The sequence below is a fragment of the Xiphophorus couchianus genome, chromosome 23 (genome assembly GCF_001444195.1).
Source record: "Xiphophorus couchianus chromosome 23, X_couchianus-1.0, whole genome shotgun sequence".
In the NCBI taxonomy this organism is placed as follows: Eukaryota; Metazoa; Chordata; class Actinopteri; order Cyprinodontiformes; family Poeciliidae; genus Xiphophorus; species Xiphophorus couchianus.
This window is the reverse complement of record NC_040250.1, coordinates 5464043-5480845: the sequence shown is the minus strand read 5'-3', so window position 1 is coordinate 5480845 and position 16803 is coordinate 5464043. Positions and strand designations below refer to the sequence as shown.

At 35.9% G+C, this 16803-nt stretch overlaps 1 protein-coding gene across 3 annotated transcripts in view; it reads left to right on the top strand.

The window, feature by feature from the left end:
- htr4 (5-hydroxytryptamine receptor 4) overlaps positions 1-15246 on the top strand; it is a 136495-nt gene extending 121249 nt beyond the window's left edge. For 2 of the 3 annotated variants that reach the window (XM_028008021.1, XM_028008019.1), the window contains one exon: positions 13882-15246. In XM_028008021.1, the coding sequence (XP_027863822.1) occupies positions 13882-13969 (88 nt within the window). In that variant the 3' untranslated portion in view covers positions 13970-15246. The remainder of the gene's footprint in view (positions 1-13881) is intronic. The other variant, XM_028008022.1, reaches the window with a different exon arrangement.
- The last annotated feature ends 1557 nt before the right edge of the window (positions 15247-16803 follow it).

Here is a 16803-nt window from a genome sequence, read left to right as displayed (position 1 = left end):
CAAGAAGGCTGAGCAGAAACGATGACAGAAACGATGATTGCTGAAACATTACAAATCAATGTAGAGTGGCAATGCTTGGAAAAAATGGCACTATGTTGTGAAAGACCGATACATTTATTCAGATGACATTTCAATGTAATGCAGCTAATGATGATTTATTTCACTATGACTTTGTCTTTTATTTGTAACTCAGTATAACTCCATGCAGCTTCACAGAACTTAGAAGTTGCTTCCAGCCGTTTTTAAACCTTGAACTCTTTTGCTGCTAATGGTAGCTGAAGCCACCTTTATCCCTCCAGCCAGCTGCTTTGCAATATGTTGTCCAATTTTCATGGCAGGTTGAAAGGGAGGTGAAGTTAAAACGTTATATCAATGCTCTGTTGTGACATAATGAAAGAAAAAATGTCTTTTGTCAGTGTAGGTGACACTCATTTGTCCAGACAAGCACACTGCTAACAGGAATAAGCTCCAAATCATTAATGGAAAAACAAAACACTTTCATTCCACAGATGTTCATTATTTCTACTTTAAAGAGAACTGTTTTGAAGTATAATCAGTGTACTGTGAAACATGCTGTGGGAGTCTGGGTGGGGTTTAGAACACAAGTTGTCATGATGTTTCATTCTGTTTCAGATCTAGTCTTTTAATTAAACATGCTGTACTCCTAATTGGCTGTAAGAGTAGCAAATTTAAAGAGTTTTAAATTATCTAGTACTATTGGGACATCACTATTACTATTACATTATTACTATTAATATTTCACTATTCGTTTAAATTAAATAGGTTTTATGAGAATAAATTTATGGTGTTTTTGTAAGAAGGATCATTTCCAGGTTTCTGCTCTCCTTTCAACATGTTATTCACATTGTGGATTCATTAACTGGACACATACTGTATATACACCATGGAGGTGGAAATTATGCATAATAAAAATACACACAAGTTTTTTAGGGGTTTTTGGTTTCCATGGACGCCTAACTTTGGTTTGAGATAAATATTCTCAGGAATGACCCTTTCTAGTTATTTCTGCATTACCCTTTTTTGCCTACTAATGTGGAGTTCGTCCACTATCATTCAGACATTGTTTGTTTCTAGTGTCAAATCTGCTAGAGCCCGGGCTGCAGTTCACCACCGACTTGTATAAAACGGCAGCATGTGGCACACAATGAATGAAAACAGGTCAGACCTTCAGGCGAGAAAAACCCACAGCATGATAAAGTATCTTAAAGTAAAAATGATATTACTGAGTGGAGAATTGGAAACTGCAGAAGAATTGGAATAATTTGTATACAGACAGATGGCTGAATTTCTGTGCACAAAAGTTGGTCAATTTGTAAGACACACATACAACTGGCATATTTATGTGGCATACTGTGTATTTTCAGCCCCACACATACACAAACACACACAATGTGGCGATTTCTTGTCATTCCAGTCATGTAAGCAATTAGCTGAGGAACGCTGTGTTGCAGATATCAGCCATCCAGAAATAATCAAATGAGATCCAGCAGTACACCGATCTTAGTCCTAAAAAATGCACACACTCTCTCAGACACACATGATATTATCATGGCATTATTATTATTGCTCTGCTTGCTTGAACTCTGTATTATTAGTATCTCTTCTTTGAGAATTCACCTCCCACACTCTTGTTCTGACAGTTGTGTGCCCAGATGTTGCATGGTATACACACAAGCAGGGACATGTGTTGTGTTGCCTTGTGTTCCCTGGAGTCCTGCAGATTTCACCCCTGTGCCCTTGTGAATCTGTCCAGGCAGAAGTCTGGATTAATGTTCTGAGACAAACAGAACAGGAGGTTCAGTGTTTTCAGCCTCAGTGCTGCTCACCTCAACACTGCAAGTCAGTGTTCACTACTGTTGCCCGAGAAAAGGTCATTCAGTGTTTTACCTGTTCAGAATGGGAGTTTAAAGATAAGGTGAAAGGTATAAAGGCAGCTGGTATAAAAACTGTTAAATTGGACTCAGCAATAATTACAGTACTCTCAACAATTACAGACTCTCATTGAAAGAAAATTGTAAATAATTTGTACATTTCTTTGAGGAATATATTTTTGAGGAATAAAAAAGCACAAAAAATAGTCATCTTCAGTAACATTTCTGAACAGAAACGATGTGGAAAAACAAAATTCCATGTTTTGTTTTTCCACAAAAACCTGGAGTATTTCTTGCCAAATTTTATTTTATTTTTTTCAGTTTTAGTCAAATTTGAACAAAATGCTCAACCCTTCTAAAAATCTGTGTAATGTTTAGCAAATACGCACATTTATGTATGTAATGAGTGAACAGAAAAAAAGCCTCTTGCCTTTCAAACTACTGACAAATACTAGAATTTGCATGAGGTGATTGTAGAGAAGAGATGGACAATATATCACTTGCAATATTAATGTGTGCAATATCACAATTGCAAAGAACTGGTTAAATCCAATATTTGGTAGGTAGCTGTATTTCATGTACATTGCATGTTAATTCTGCATGGCAATAATATTTTTGACCTGTTGACGGACCTCCCCTGCCATCAATACCCACATATGATTTATATTACTAGTGGTTGAGCAGCTATAGCTCAGCACAATTGAAGTGGGGGAAATGTGATGAAGAAAAAGTATAAAAATATTATTAAAAATAGATGTGTTTGTGACCAAAATATGTCACAGTATACAGCAGTTCCCTAACAGCCACCTTTGGAGATGTATTTTACATCTCTCACCATTGTTCTCACTGTGTGGTGGCAAGATAAATTTGGAACCTCATTCAGCCTCATCTGTCACAGCTCCAGCTTGGATTATAGATCTTCAATAGCACTTTTGTTAACTTCACCTATTGATAAACTTTATTCAAACTTATTCAAAGTTTACCATATATATATATATATATATATACTGTATATGTAGCAGTTTTACATTATTGGTAGTTACTGAATAATTTCATACAAGTAACAAAAGAACAAAAACATACTATCAGAATTAGCAGAATAAGTTCTTGAAATACTGTACATCACTTTGTGTGTGATCAATCTTTATAATATGTAAGTTTTACTAGAAAGTTTAATTTATCAAGAAGCACTTAAAGAAAGTTAAGACAAAGGTGACTAGTACACCCTTGGTACCTGCCCAAGCTTAACTACAAGGAATAGCTTAGCCTTTACCAATCCCAACTATAAGATACGTCACAAAGAGAAGTTTTATTATTGGCTGTATGGCTAGAGATTTCCCTCTTGTGCTGTCTATTTTTATCCCAGTGTTGAGAACCAGCGTCAGTCTCAGTGGAGTTTGGACAGAGTCAAACTGTTCCCTCTGAGCCAAAAAACATTTCCTCAAAGACAGAAAGGAAGAAATGAAAAGTAAAATAACAAGCTGACCTGGCTCAAACACTTTGATGCGTCTGATGATTTACCTCATCATGACCCCAGAAAATTAGGGTTTCAAAATGCCTCCTCTATTTTATTTGTCTGTCTAAATTGTTTGTTTGACCAAATAAGAATGTTTTTGTTTGAACTAAGCAACATTGTGCAAATTAGCTGCTTTTCCACACTGCTCAGTGGGGAATTTAGCTGTCAATTGATTATAATGGGTGAAGAAGGTGAGAAAGGACTGTGATGTTTTACATACTGATGAAGAGTTCAGGCTGAGAGGAGCATCCTCTTAGCGCTGTTTTAAACTTTCAGTTCCTTTTAAGGATTCTGACCTACTGTACCTTTGTTTCCTCTATTTAATGCTATGCAGAGCAAAACCACATCAAATTCACTTTTCTGATTTTATTCTTTGTACATCATTACAAGTCAAAATGCTTTTAGAATTTGTGAAGCTTATCCATTTTCAGTCATTCCAAAGACTCAACACTGAAACCTCTTTGGCTACATTTTCCAAAAGGTGATCTTACCAGGGCTCTCTAATTCAAACAAAAAAAAAACTAAGTGAACCATATATTATTGGTGTAGGCTGGACTTTTTTCCCGAGTCTGTTTTAAATATCTGTGTCTTGGAGAGCTTATAAGGAGTCCAGATTTACCAATACGGTGAAGTAGGTTTGTCCACGTCTCCAAAACCTCAAATCCTCTTCAATACATTTTAAAATGTTATGAAGTTGAAGAAAGGTGATTGAACAATTTTGTTGCATTAAATCACATTAAAAAAACAACAAACTTAAATTTTGGTTGTTGAAATTATACAGTTTCAGAATTAATTTGATTTTTTAAGCTTAAGGATACTGTAATATCATGTCAGTAAATGACACCACTATATAAACTTGGAAATAAATTTCAGTGGAGTGAAAATTGGCTGGCTTAAAAGAGGAGCTACTTGTAAAGACTGTTTTGGGGGAAATGAAACAACTAAACTGAAAATGGAAAATGCAATAATCAGCTCTCTCCAAGCACTGTAATGCTTCATATGACAGAGCAGCAAGAAGCTACAGTATGTTGTCAGAGATAGGCAGAAGTACAAATTCAACTAATTAACCATGAGCTTTAAGGGTTTATTTCATATTTTCAGGTGCTAATGTTCTTTTAAGTCTTCCAATGTCAGCCCCAAGCTTTTTAGAACAAAAAAATGTTCAAAGTTTTGAAAGAATTGAAGAACTTTCTTCCTCAAACCATATTTGAAATGTTTTGGTTCTGAACCACTGAGAAAATAACACAGACCTGTGCTGTGGCTTTCCTTTGGTATTTCACTTTCTCAGTTTATCTGCCGCAGATTGGTTTCTTTGGCCTCAGCAATAAATCTCCAAGGTCTTCTTAATGGTTTTTGACATCCTTCCAGACCAGCTTCACCAAACAGTGGAGGTGGAAAAATTGCCAGAAAGATTACATTTTCTGAAAGTCCTCTTTCCTTAATTCTTCAGGGTGGTACTTGTCAGAAAAGCTGCTTATACTTAGTCTCAAGTCTAAGTTCATCCTTCTCTGAAATTAGATTCGAGAGTGAACATTCTGGCTACAAAGATCATCAAATAATATTTGATTGAAGTAGTAAGCTGTTTTAAATTCTTCATATTTATTTTTGACACCTTGAAGAAAGTCTACTCCAGACTTTTTCAGTTGTCAACTATATTTTAAATCATCTAAAAGTAAATATTTTTACTCGCTGACAAACTATTAAGCAGAAGAACTGCTAAAATGAGGATAGAATTGAAATTTATTTGATTGGAACATGGGAGTAAGAAAATTGGCAAGATTAGTGGGATTGATAGCTCAGCAGTAATTGGGGAGTAAGTTCTCTACTACTTAACCAAGGAGGAATAATCTCATAATATGCAATGACAATTGACTAAAAGGGTTTACTGTTTTATACTTGTCCTATAATTAACATCAGAGAGCAGACATCTGTGTTTTAAGTGGTCTTCCCATCAATTCTGACCTAATAATCTTTCTATAGTGATGTAAAGCAGGGATTCGTTTTTTGTAGCAGCACATGCTACCCTCACCATGTTGATGATGATATGCAGAGTTACTCTTCTACTACATGTTGACCAAAATGCAGCTCTGATTTTACTGGAGCACCTGTGGTTTAAAGTTGTGTCTCTAAAGCCTTCACAGAACAGCTCTCTTTAAATTGAGATTAAAGGATCAAATGCCTAACCAGATGACTTGTGATTGCAATTGTCAAGACTATTTTATATAAGGGTATCTGGTTTTGATTAGCACTATTTTGGAATAAAAAGTATAAATTTATGGGCTGCATGGTTGGTAGTGGCTTGCAGCAAGAATGTCCTGGGTTTTCTGTGTCGATCTGTTTTATTTTAGGATGGATTTTTCATGATATACCCATGCGTGGATTCTTTCTGACCTTCTTCTCATAGCCAAAAAACATGAAAACCAAACCCTTTATTTTTTATAAGACATTGATATAATGCTTCCTTAGAGGTAATGGTACTTTTAAATATAATTAATTGTACTATCAAGACATATCTTCTTTCTTGCAAACTTTTCTCAATACCTTTAAGACAAACCACTTCACACACTTTGGGCTTCAACTATACTTGCTTTCTTTCTTCAAATTTCTTAAAAGTTGCCAAGCTCTTTGTCAAAATAAAATGCATATTTTTCTATTGTGTTGTTGCACTTCAAACAGACTTCTTTTCACTTATCTTCTGCCATAATCTCTTTTCTCCTTGAACTCAAGGCTTTTGTACTTGCTGTTCTCCTTCTTCCCTATCATCAGCATCACAGCAGGATGTGAATTCATTTCTCAGTAAGATGCTCTTGTTTCAAGTACTATGTGGCTGAGAAACTTAACTTGTCTCTTAAATGTTTTCTTGGTCAACAACACACACCTAACACCACAAAGGCAAAAAAGACAGAAAGAAGGAAAAAGCTTTCTGATTGTGGTGCTTTAGTCTATTCAGACCTGAACAACTTTAAACCACTGCATAGAGGATGTGAGAGAGTCATTTCTAACACAGTATGAAGCAGAAGTATAGGGGAGGATAACCCTAAATTACACCACTAAACTTGTGTATTCTGTTGTGTAAAGCTTTGACGACTTTCAGTGTTGCTCTTTTCAGTTAGATTTGTTTTCAAGATTAGTTCAGGATTCACTTTTGTAAATTTCTTCCCAGGTAGCTAAAACACAGCACAGGAGGGTTAACTTGACCTCACTTATCTTCCCTGATGAACATCTTGGTTGTTCTCTAATTAAAATATCAAGATGGACCTCAGAGGTTCATATCATTTGGTGAAGTAGCATAGTCTGAATGAGAGGGACCAGTAGAATCACCAGAGGAGTTTGACAGAGAGCTAATCAAAAGAGTGAAGGACTGAAAAGAAAAAAAGGACTTTCAACATTTACCTGTACAGACAGAAGTTGGAGTTTTAACCGCAAGTGAGCAAAATAGGCATAAAATAGTTACATTTCAAACTTTTCAATTTCACCACACACACATATATATATATATATATATATATATATATGGTCATAAAGGCCATATATATATATATGGTCATAAAGGCCATATATATGAGCTCATCACCAAAAATAAATTATCAAAATACCAGTGGAAACATGCAGCTAAAAAAGGGTTTAGTGTTGCAGGTTTAACCATCCTGGGAAGTATTTTTTGTTGTTTGCTTAGGGATTAGGTACTACATTTCAAATTGCAGGTTTGGTGGGCAGCTCTGCTGCCTCTTGTTTCTGCCTTTACGTCTTCTTTGTCTGCATGGATTGAAGCCTCGGCTGTTCACACACAAAATGAATCAAGATTGTGATGGGCTCCATTCTTCTCTGATCCACTCAGAATAAAGTAGATATGGTAACATAAAATCTCAGCTCTGTGATGCTGCAATTTTGAGTTTGAAACCATAAACAGCTTATGAAATAAGTAAAGTATGAGGGTCACATTTAAATATAAAATAATAGAACATTGGCTGAACCACAAGTGTTGGGTTTGTGTCCATGTGTTTGTGACTTTTTAAAAGTCATGGACTTTTCTATGGATTTGAAATTAAATTAAAAAATAATAATGACAAACACCAAAATTATCCCCATTATAGTTACCTCTTTAGCATATTTGTTTTACAATGAATCCTATATTTAGGCATATCTAGATATGGAAATTCTCTGCCATGTTTAATCTGGTCAGATTGTTATCCCATTGTGTGTTCCCACTGCATTAACCCATACATTAACCTTGGTTAAGCATCTCCAGGAGCACCTTTACCATTTAATCATACTCTTGATGAACGGACTAAACAACATAGGACAAGAGCTGTGCCGTTTCATTTCCAGAAGGTTAATCCTGAGGTTAATGCAGCTGAACGAGAGGACCAAAAAGCCTATGTCTATGAAGCTTATGCATGAACTGCAATAAATCTGACATGAGACAGATTATTATATCACTAGGTAGTGTCATGCAAAGTTGAGCAGGTCGTAAATGTCTCTTGCCTGCTTTTGTTGCTTTTAATTTTGCATGTCACGGAAGAAAATAATACCTCTAAAATGTTTTAGCTTTTCATCAAATATATCCAATATATTAAAGAGGAGCTTACGCTGTAGGCCAGAGGGTATTGTGTGTTCATGGATATTTATAGGAATGAGGCTACAAAAACAACTGATTTTATTTAGATTGCTATGACTGTGTGGGACAAATAATACATGTTAGTAAAATGATATCAAGACTAACAATTGTTTTCTTATTTTTCTTTATTCAATATCAATTAAGAATGATTAACATTGTTTTGCAATATTAATATCAATATTACTATTGATATTAAATTGAAGTGAGACTTTGGACTTGATTGTATTTATGACTCTCTTACAATACAGTTCAGGATAAAATGTTATATAGTGAGTGCTTAAAATAATTATAATGTCAGAAAAGTTGTGGACAACGCAGTAAGTGTCAGATCTAAAAGAAGGTGCATCAAAAAATCTTGTATTTTGGATTAAGACCTGACAGAACAGGAAAAATGCATAATCTTTCAGCTGTTATCTACTGTTTACCAACACCTTAAAGCTATTTGGGAATTTCTGTGCTAAAGCACGGTCTATGATCTCAAAGAACAAGGAAGTTATTTTTCATAGTTTCAATCAAAAAATGGAACAAACTGCACATATAAACACAACACTGGTCCAACTACTTAATTCATTAATTATTTAATATTTAAGAAACCAAATAATCCTTTGAAAATAGTTAGATAATGATCTAAAAATACATCACAAGTTCCGTTTTATAAACCCTCTAAACATTTTCAAGAAAGTCTTGTTCCCTCAGTATATATAAGACTAGCGATTAATAAAAACCTTTTCATAGTGTGCTTTGTTTGCATTTAAATAAATGCCAGACTGCATCTCAACAGCTTAAAGAATTGATAATGTAATAAGTGAATAATATAAAACCAGGCTCTTTGCTTCAATGAAGAGCATTACGCAGCTTCTAGAACTAACTTCTTGCTCAGTAGATGAAATCGGTGTCATTAGGAGCCAAGAATATGTGATAATGTGGTTTAGATTTAAAATCACCTTCTATCAATTTTATTTAAAATTACATGACACTCATCTGGAGGTAATGTTGTTGTAATAGACAGATAGATCTCTACTTCCCACCTCTTCCACATGTAGCGTCAGATGTCAGAGTCTGCTGTGCAGACCGCTCAAAGTCTTCATCAGTGAGACTTCATCAAGATGAATGTTTGCCACATTGCTGCCTGAAATATGTAGAACTGTTTAGTCTGCTTGTGATCCGGGCCTTCTGTCTCACTGTGTCTCTCCTCTGGCCTCATTAAACAAATCTCCATCCTGTCTCTTGCTCTGCCAGTTGGCCTGTTGGCTCAGCTGTGTACAAATAAAACCACGAATAAACACTGTACGGATCGAGCCACATGTCCTGCTTTGGAGTTTCATTTGATCCAAGTATTAAATTAAATATATACTCCAAATGACTACACGTAGCCTTGGTGTCCTAACCAAATTTTGTACCCACCATTGCTCATGTACACATATGATAGCACTTATGCCTTCACTGTTTTTTTGCTGAAGTTTGAAGTTTAAGTTTTGTTTTTTTGGCAAATGTATATCCTGGAGGTCCAGGTCCTGAATGATAGTGTGTCAGTCCCCCTTTTCCTACCAAAACAGCCCTGCTCTGTCAAGTCATGGACTTCCCTCGTCTGTATTGAAAACAATTTGTTATGTTGGGTGTAGAAACGGGGTCAAAGTGCTGACAAGAGCTTGGAAGCAGTATAGTGAATTGAGGAATTTGAAAAGGGGGTATTATGTAAAATTGACTTTTTGAGCTTTGATGAGGGAATATCATTCCCACATCAAACACACACTCAGAGTGTTGCTTTGACTCATTCATGAAAATCTGAGGAATCCTTGAAACTCCCATGGCAACTGTTTGGGGGTGCCTTAACGTCTGCTGATACAATGCAATGCATATTTAACAGCTTCGGTCTCCAGCCGAGCTTCTGCTTCGCAGAGCAGCTGTTCCCCACATCTTCACCACACTGCCTCTCCAGACTAGTGGCAGCAGCAATCTGCAAACATCTGGTGGAATTACATGTATGCTGAGCTTGACATACAAGCTGCAGTACTCCTATGAATGGTTGTTGTGATGAGTGTCTTGAAGACCAATTTCATGGTGTCATATATGGCTATTATGCAAAGACAAATTTCTTTTAAAGAAGCAGCATTATGTATTTTCCAGGCACATAACTACTTGATTTTATAGCAGAATCAAGTAGTTCTTTTACTTTCAGTCATTATAAAAATGCTGTACAAATCAAACAAAGTTTAAAAGATATTTGATTTAGCAATTGAAATTGTCCTCTGATTCTTGAAGAAGCTCCTGCTCTTTCCGACATTAACATCTGTTCTTAGGCGTGTTGGACTGAGAAGTAGATCGCTCATCAGACTCACAGTTCTACCAGGTGTTTACTAATTGCTGGTGGAACTAGGCTGGTGGAACTGAGTGGGAAAGGCGTGGAGGATGGGTTCTCTGTGAGGGATCAGAGATCCAAAACAGCTAAGGGAGAGGGCTGAGCAGGGAAACAGAGAAAAATAGACTAATAAATACATAGAGAGCATGCAGGGAGCTAAATTATACCACAGGTTGATGAACCAAAGGGAAAGGGCGGGACACTAACAAAGGAGTTAAAAAATGCATGAAATAAGAAAAAGGCGTAACTACTTTGACAATAAATAAATAACAATAGTAAGTGACCTTGGAAAAATCAGAATGTAAATACAAAGTAACAACCACAACATGACACTGTTAGCCCAGTTAGTAAAGGGGAATTTTCTTGTTGAGGTTTTTTTTCCATCCACTTCGCAATCCACACATTTCTTGTTAGTGTTGTTAAACGTGCTGACCTGAACTCTTTTATAAGTATCCATCTGTCAGAAACCTTATAAAAGAGTGCAAATCTTTGCCACATTTCATGTTACCATTTTTTTAAAGTTAAATGTCCCATGCAAATACACCAACATTTACCCACCACCACTATTTTCCCACTCAATTGCTTGAGTTTATTGCAGACCTCTAAAAGTCACATGGCTATATTGCGGTAACTACAGGATTAAATTTGATTCTGCAGGACTTACTGGGTCAGTAATGTGTTTTTTCCCATTCAGCTGACTCTAACAGAACAGATCACTGCATCATTTCATTTATAGAATCACTTGAGCTTGGTGCAATGTTTCTAAATACATTGCACTACAGATTAGCACACTGCCAAAGCAATTTTTATTCAATTAACAAAAAGCTAATCCCTTATATTTCAGGAGTTACATAACGTATTACATATTGCTGTGAGTGCAGCTAAGTGACATGCATCTGGTCAAAAGCTCAGCTGAAGCTTTTCAGAAATTTACTGGCAGTTGCACTGATTGTGACTGGGTTTTTTTAAGCATCAGTGTGCTCACTTTCAGAGCACAACAGTGAAACCGTTTAAAGGTTTAACGCTGCAATGTGGGAGCAATTTTGTGTTCTGCTTCAGTGAGAATCTGAAGCCTGTTTCTTTCAGCAAAGCCCTAAATGTTGGTGGCTGTCTGAAAGGTGCATTTCATGGCCAGTTTGGCAGCAGGAAGTGTCTTTGGTTGGGGTGTTTGTCTAAACAGCTCGTAATGGTTTTAGCCTGAGGTGAGCTTTTTCTGACACACACACACACAGAGAGAAAGAAAAGCTAGGTTGCTATTTCCAGCATTCATGTTGTATGTATAGAATAACATGTAAGCATGCCTGTGTGCTGTGAAGCACATTTCTAATACAAATGTTTTGACGCCAGCAGATCTGTAGGCCTGTTACAGATACCAATTTTCTTTTGAGATATTTCACTTAAAGCTGTCTTGACATGTTTTCTTCTAAATATTCTACTGTGTGCTTGTTTTCTGCTGAAAGATTGTTTTGACAGATTAAATTTCTTTCCCTAAGCGATTAGTTTGGCACGTGTCAGAAACTTAGATTTGAATCTGACTGTTTTACAAGCTTCACAGAGGGAAGCATGTAATTTTTTAAGGTTTTCTGGTACATAGAGGACCAACACTAGATAACTTTGCTTCTTACATTGTGACTGACTCCAGATTTGGGAATCTTAATTTCTGAAGCCAAGCCTATTTATTTATAAACCACATTCAAAACAACAAATAGTTAACCAAAGTTATGTTTTTTAGGAGAATAAATAAAAAATAGAAACTTAAGTGAAAACAGAAAAAAACAAAGTTAGACAATACAACAACTCACAGAAAAGAACAATGTCTCATGCTGTGTCAAATTCCATGTAAAAAAAAGATGAGTTTTAAACAAAAAATAAAAGACAAAAGTGAAGGAGCCTGCCTTGTTCCATATCTTCAAGGCTGCAACTGTCAAAACCTGATCACCTTCGAACTTCGTAAAGGCCAAGAGCAGCTGGTCCGCTCACTTTGTAGTCTGTGAAGGAGAGTATGGGTGAAGCAAATATGAAAAATAAAGTGGAGCAAGTCCACTGAAACGTTTTAAGAATAAAAAGATTATTTTGAAATCCTTTAAGAGGCTGCACCATTAACACCGACACCAAAAAAAGAAATCATGATACCACTACTCACTGTTTCAAAGGCAACTGTGTTGTATAAAAGTAATTATCAGCATCAGTTGATAAAAATATATCATTAAAATTCTTGAAAGAGAAGATCAAATATTTTCAAGCTATTTAAAACCAGAATGAACCTTCTCAAGAATGCAATTTATCTTTAAAATTTGATTACATTTTCTCCAATATTTTTAAAAGGACGAAGTTTGGTCTAAAATTTGAAAAGACATGTTCAAATTGACTGTCTTTTTAAAGTCAGACAACAGTATGCTTTGAACCCCAAATGCCACACTTGTGGCAATACTACTACAAATAACAGCTAGGACAAAATGTCCTAGCATAACAAAATGTCCTAGCTGTTATTTGTAGTATATATATAATAAAAACATCTTCGCATTAGCAAAGGGAATAAATAGGAAATAAAAATTTGACTTTCGTCTGAGAGAGGACTTTGGGTCACTGAGAAACAGTTCAGTCAAAATGTTTTCTTGTACTCATAATACTAGTCATTTTTTAAAATACTACTATAGTCTTTTTCCCAGTTTCTTTTTTTCTAGCAGACTTTTCAAAGCTACGTGAGAGCAATATTTCATAACATATTCAAGCATCATTTACACCCCGTTGATTCTGGAAATTAATTATATGACAATGTGGGAAAGTTTCAATAAAATAAAACAAAACAGGAAGTTTATGCATGTTCAAGTATTGTAAATATTTAATTCTTTTTATCCTAAAAGACAAACTCTGGTTTAAACACACAAAAATGTGACAATACCAGCTCATGCCCTGGATATGGCTAAGTGATTCAGTTCAATTAGTGAAATAAAGAAACTTTTTTTGAATCTTTTGAGATTCAAATGACATGTACAGGTTGTTATCTGAATCTGTCACAATTTTCAGATTGCACCTCTGTCCGAGTGGGAATCAGCGAGCTTACAGAGCACATGTAGATATCAAATTGAAAGGATGATCTGAAGTTATGTCTAGATGTAACATAAAGCGTGAATTTTAGATTGTATTTCCAGCCATATGCCAAAGCTACAGTAACACACTTTGACAGGCACAAAATAAAAAGCACAAGGGAGTGTCAGGAGTGACTACTCTATTCATGAGAGCACAGAGAAGCACTGTAGGCATTTCTCTCGTTCGCGTTTCTCTTCATGTACTCTGCTTTTTTAAATAATTTAAAGGATTTCTTACTATACTGAACATAGAAGACATCTCCCATGAAAATATTATGAAAGTTGTGATAGGTAGCTATTTTTGGATTTCACTTTTTTGGCTTGAAAAGTTGTGAATTACACATTCTTTAACCTAATTTTTGTGATTTTTTTTGTCCCATCACTTCCCTTCCCTTTTCTCCACTCAGGTATTCTGTTCTTCACAACGGAAATCACAAAGAGCAGAATAAGAAGTCTCTGCACACAAACATCGGCTCCCGCGAGTCCTGCTTGTGACAAACAGCGACCCCACAGTCACAACTCCACCAGCCTTGGCTCTCACAGTGTCATCGCAGTCCTGAAAGGAACGCAGCAGCCTTTGCACACCCAGAGTGGGACTGCAACTCGGATGACAGGAAGGACTGTAGGGATCCAGAGAGTGAGCAAGGCACTGCCACTGAATTTACAGCTCAGTCAAAACTTAACCTAAGTTTCTCTGAGGTCTCTTCGTGTGCAGGGTGCTTGAAACCAGCTTGACGTTTCTCTAATGCTGGGTAATGTGTTAGTGTTCTCGTCTGCAGGACTGCAGAGCCTGAGCTGGCCCAATCACACTCTGTGTTCATCTTGTAATGTGCAGAACCAGCAGCTGTGGTGTAGTGTGGGGGAGAAATTCTCAGCTGATGTTGATATTTACTGTGCTGGAGAGTTGTAGAGGTGAACTACATTGCCAAAGTGATTTTCATACACATACATTGGACTTGTTTCTGATTATTTTATGATGCTCCCTGTTGTTTTCTAGTGACAGAAAAACTTTACTTTAGATTTTTAAAGGTTGTTCTTTGGTATTTGACCGTGCAGGTTGGGAGAAATGAGCTTCAGAAGCAAGAAGAGATAAGCCCAGAACATTTTTTTGTCTTTGCTGAACATCACTTAGACATCACATGTGTTTTCCTTTCCGGGTACAAAACAGTTTTTTTCAGAGGTCAAAGCTTCCTAGTTCTGTTGAATCCTCAACAAGATAAAAGGAAAACAGGGTTTCCAAGACTGAATTAAATCCTTGATCTAAACTGTCCAAGTGCATTATCATAAAGACCGCTAGCACTCCTGAGTTTATCACTCCCCACGCTCATCTGAATGTTTTAAGTTTCACTGCAAAAAGTTAAGAGGACCATGACCTATGGAAGCTGCTGATGAATGATTCAACAGATTTCTGAACGATGTTAGAGCACTGTGTGCTTGTTCTTGTTATGTGATTACATTTCAAGTTTTTTTTTGTTTGTTTGTTTGCTGGTTTGTGCATCTCTTGAGATGCTTTCAAGTGGATTTCAGGTGTGTGCATACACCTCCTATAATGTGATTCATGTGTATGTATGAGATTTGTTTTTTTTTCATCGTCCAACAATGCTTTGCTCCTTGTAGACACACCATGTACTCCCCTGGATCTGTGCTCACCTTGGAGGTTAAGATAAAGAATGTACTGGAGGACTTTCAGTGTGTTTTATTCAAGGAAAAGTAACACTAAAGCAAAATGTTTTCTTGTACTCATAATACAAACTTGTCCTTTTTTAAAAACAGTTGTGGTCTTTTTTTATTGTCATTTCCTTACATGCTTCATCTTTTAGTCAAAGTTTCTGGGACGAGGGGCTAACAGACCATTCATAGTTATAAGAAAGCAAAATGTCATAAGAAACAACAGGAACCATTTGCACCTTAGAGTTTCTGCTGCTTAATTGCATGAAAGACATTCTGGGGTAGTTTCTTGATTTCAAAGAATCAAATTAAATGAAACAATTGGAACCTTCTGCACATTCAAATATTTTAAAGCTTTGATATCAATTGCTATCCATTTGTTCCTTTTTTCACTGGAAGACAATTGTGCAGTACTCTTGCCAAATTAAACATTAGTACATTTGGTCTTGTTGCAAGCAGTTAAATATATGATGATGGAGATCATGAGTAAATTTCAAACTTATATTTGTAAACAATTTTGTATACGTTTCCATCCACTCATGTATTTTGCTTTATTACATAAAATTCCAATAAATCTGTTAGATTTGTGATTGCAAAGTGACAAATGGCAAAAAAACTAAGGGTATCAAAGCATTTCAAACATTTAGCCAACCTATTTCCATACATATTTTGAGAAACAATGGAAAAATAGTGAAATGCTTTTCCAGTAGTTAGAATAGAATAGAATAGAATAGAATTACTTTATTCATCCCAGCAGGGAAATTATTTTGCAGTTACAGCAGCATAGAGACAAAATACACAACATCCACCACTGAGTAGCAATGTAGTGTAGACACAGTTACCATGGTGGCATAAATTAGCAATGATTAGGGGTTTATTAGAGAAGATTTCTGAATTTTATGTTAAGGTATCAAAGAGTAAAAAGCTTGAAACAAATGCAAAAATCTTCACAATTTTATGTGGAAAAAACACATTTGAAAACCTTGTATCATGTTCTTTCTTTATTGTGTCAACCTATTTCATAGAATCCTGATAAAAAAACACATTGAAATTTAAAGTGTAAAGTGATAGTATTTGTCATTTCAAAGTTCAGGATACACTTGGTCAACAAACATCTTTAAACAAAGGCAACACATTTAATTAAACTACCTGACAACATGCAAAAAGATGGTGTTATTTTAAAAATGACTTCGTGATTTTTTTTTTATTTGTATATAAACAGGACGTAAAAATCCCAATGGGAAATAATGACTATTATGTCTTTTCTATTGGGTCATTTCAAGGCAACCCTCTTGAGCAACTGCAGTTTCCATGGTATCTTGAGGTTACGGTTGAATGTCAGTCTGCATTTTTCCCTCATGCTGCGTGGGAAGTCAACAGTCTAAAATTATAAGCTCATGCTCGCCTACCTTAATGAAGTTTAGTAAACTAAAGATCTTGATTGAAGACAATTTGTAGACTCAATATACACATCACGAGATGGAGATTCGGTCAAGCCAAAGGATTCAAAGGGGTCATCCTGCAACTTGAGGCTGACAGGAATTGAGACGGTGTTACTCTAAATGGAAACACGCTCAGGTGAAAAGTCTTCATTTTTTCATTTTTATCACCACTTCAAAGAGTTTTCATCCACCAAGAAAATCTGTGAAACCCATTTTGAG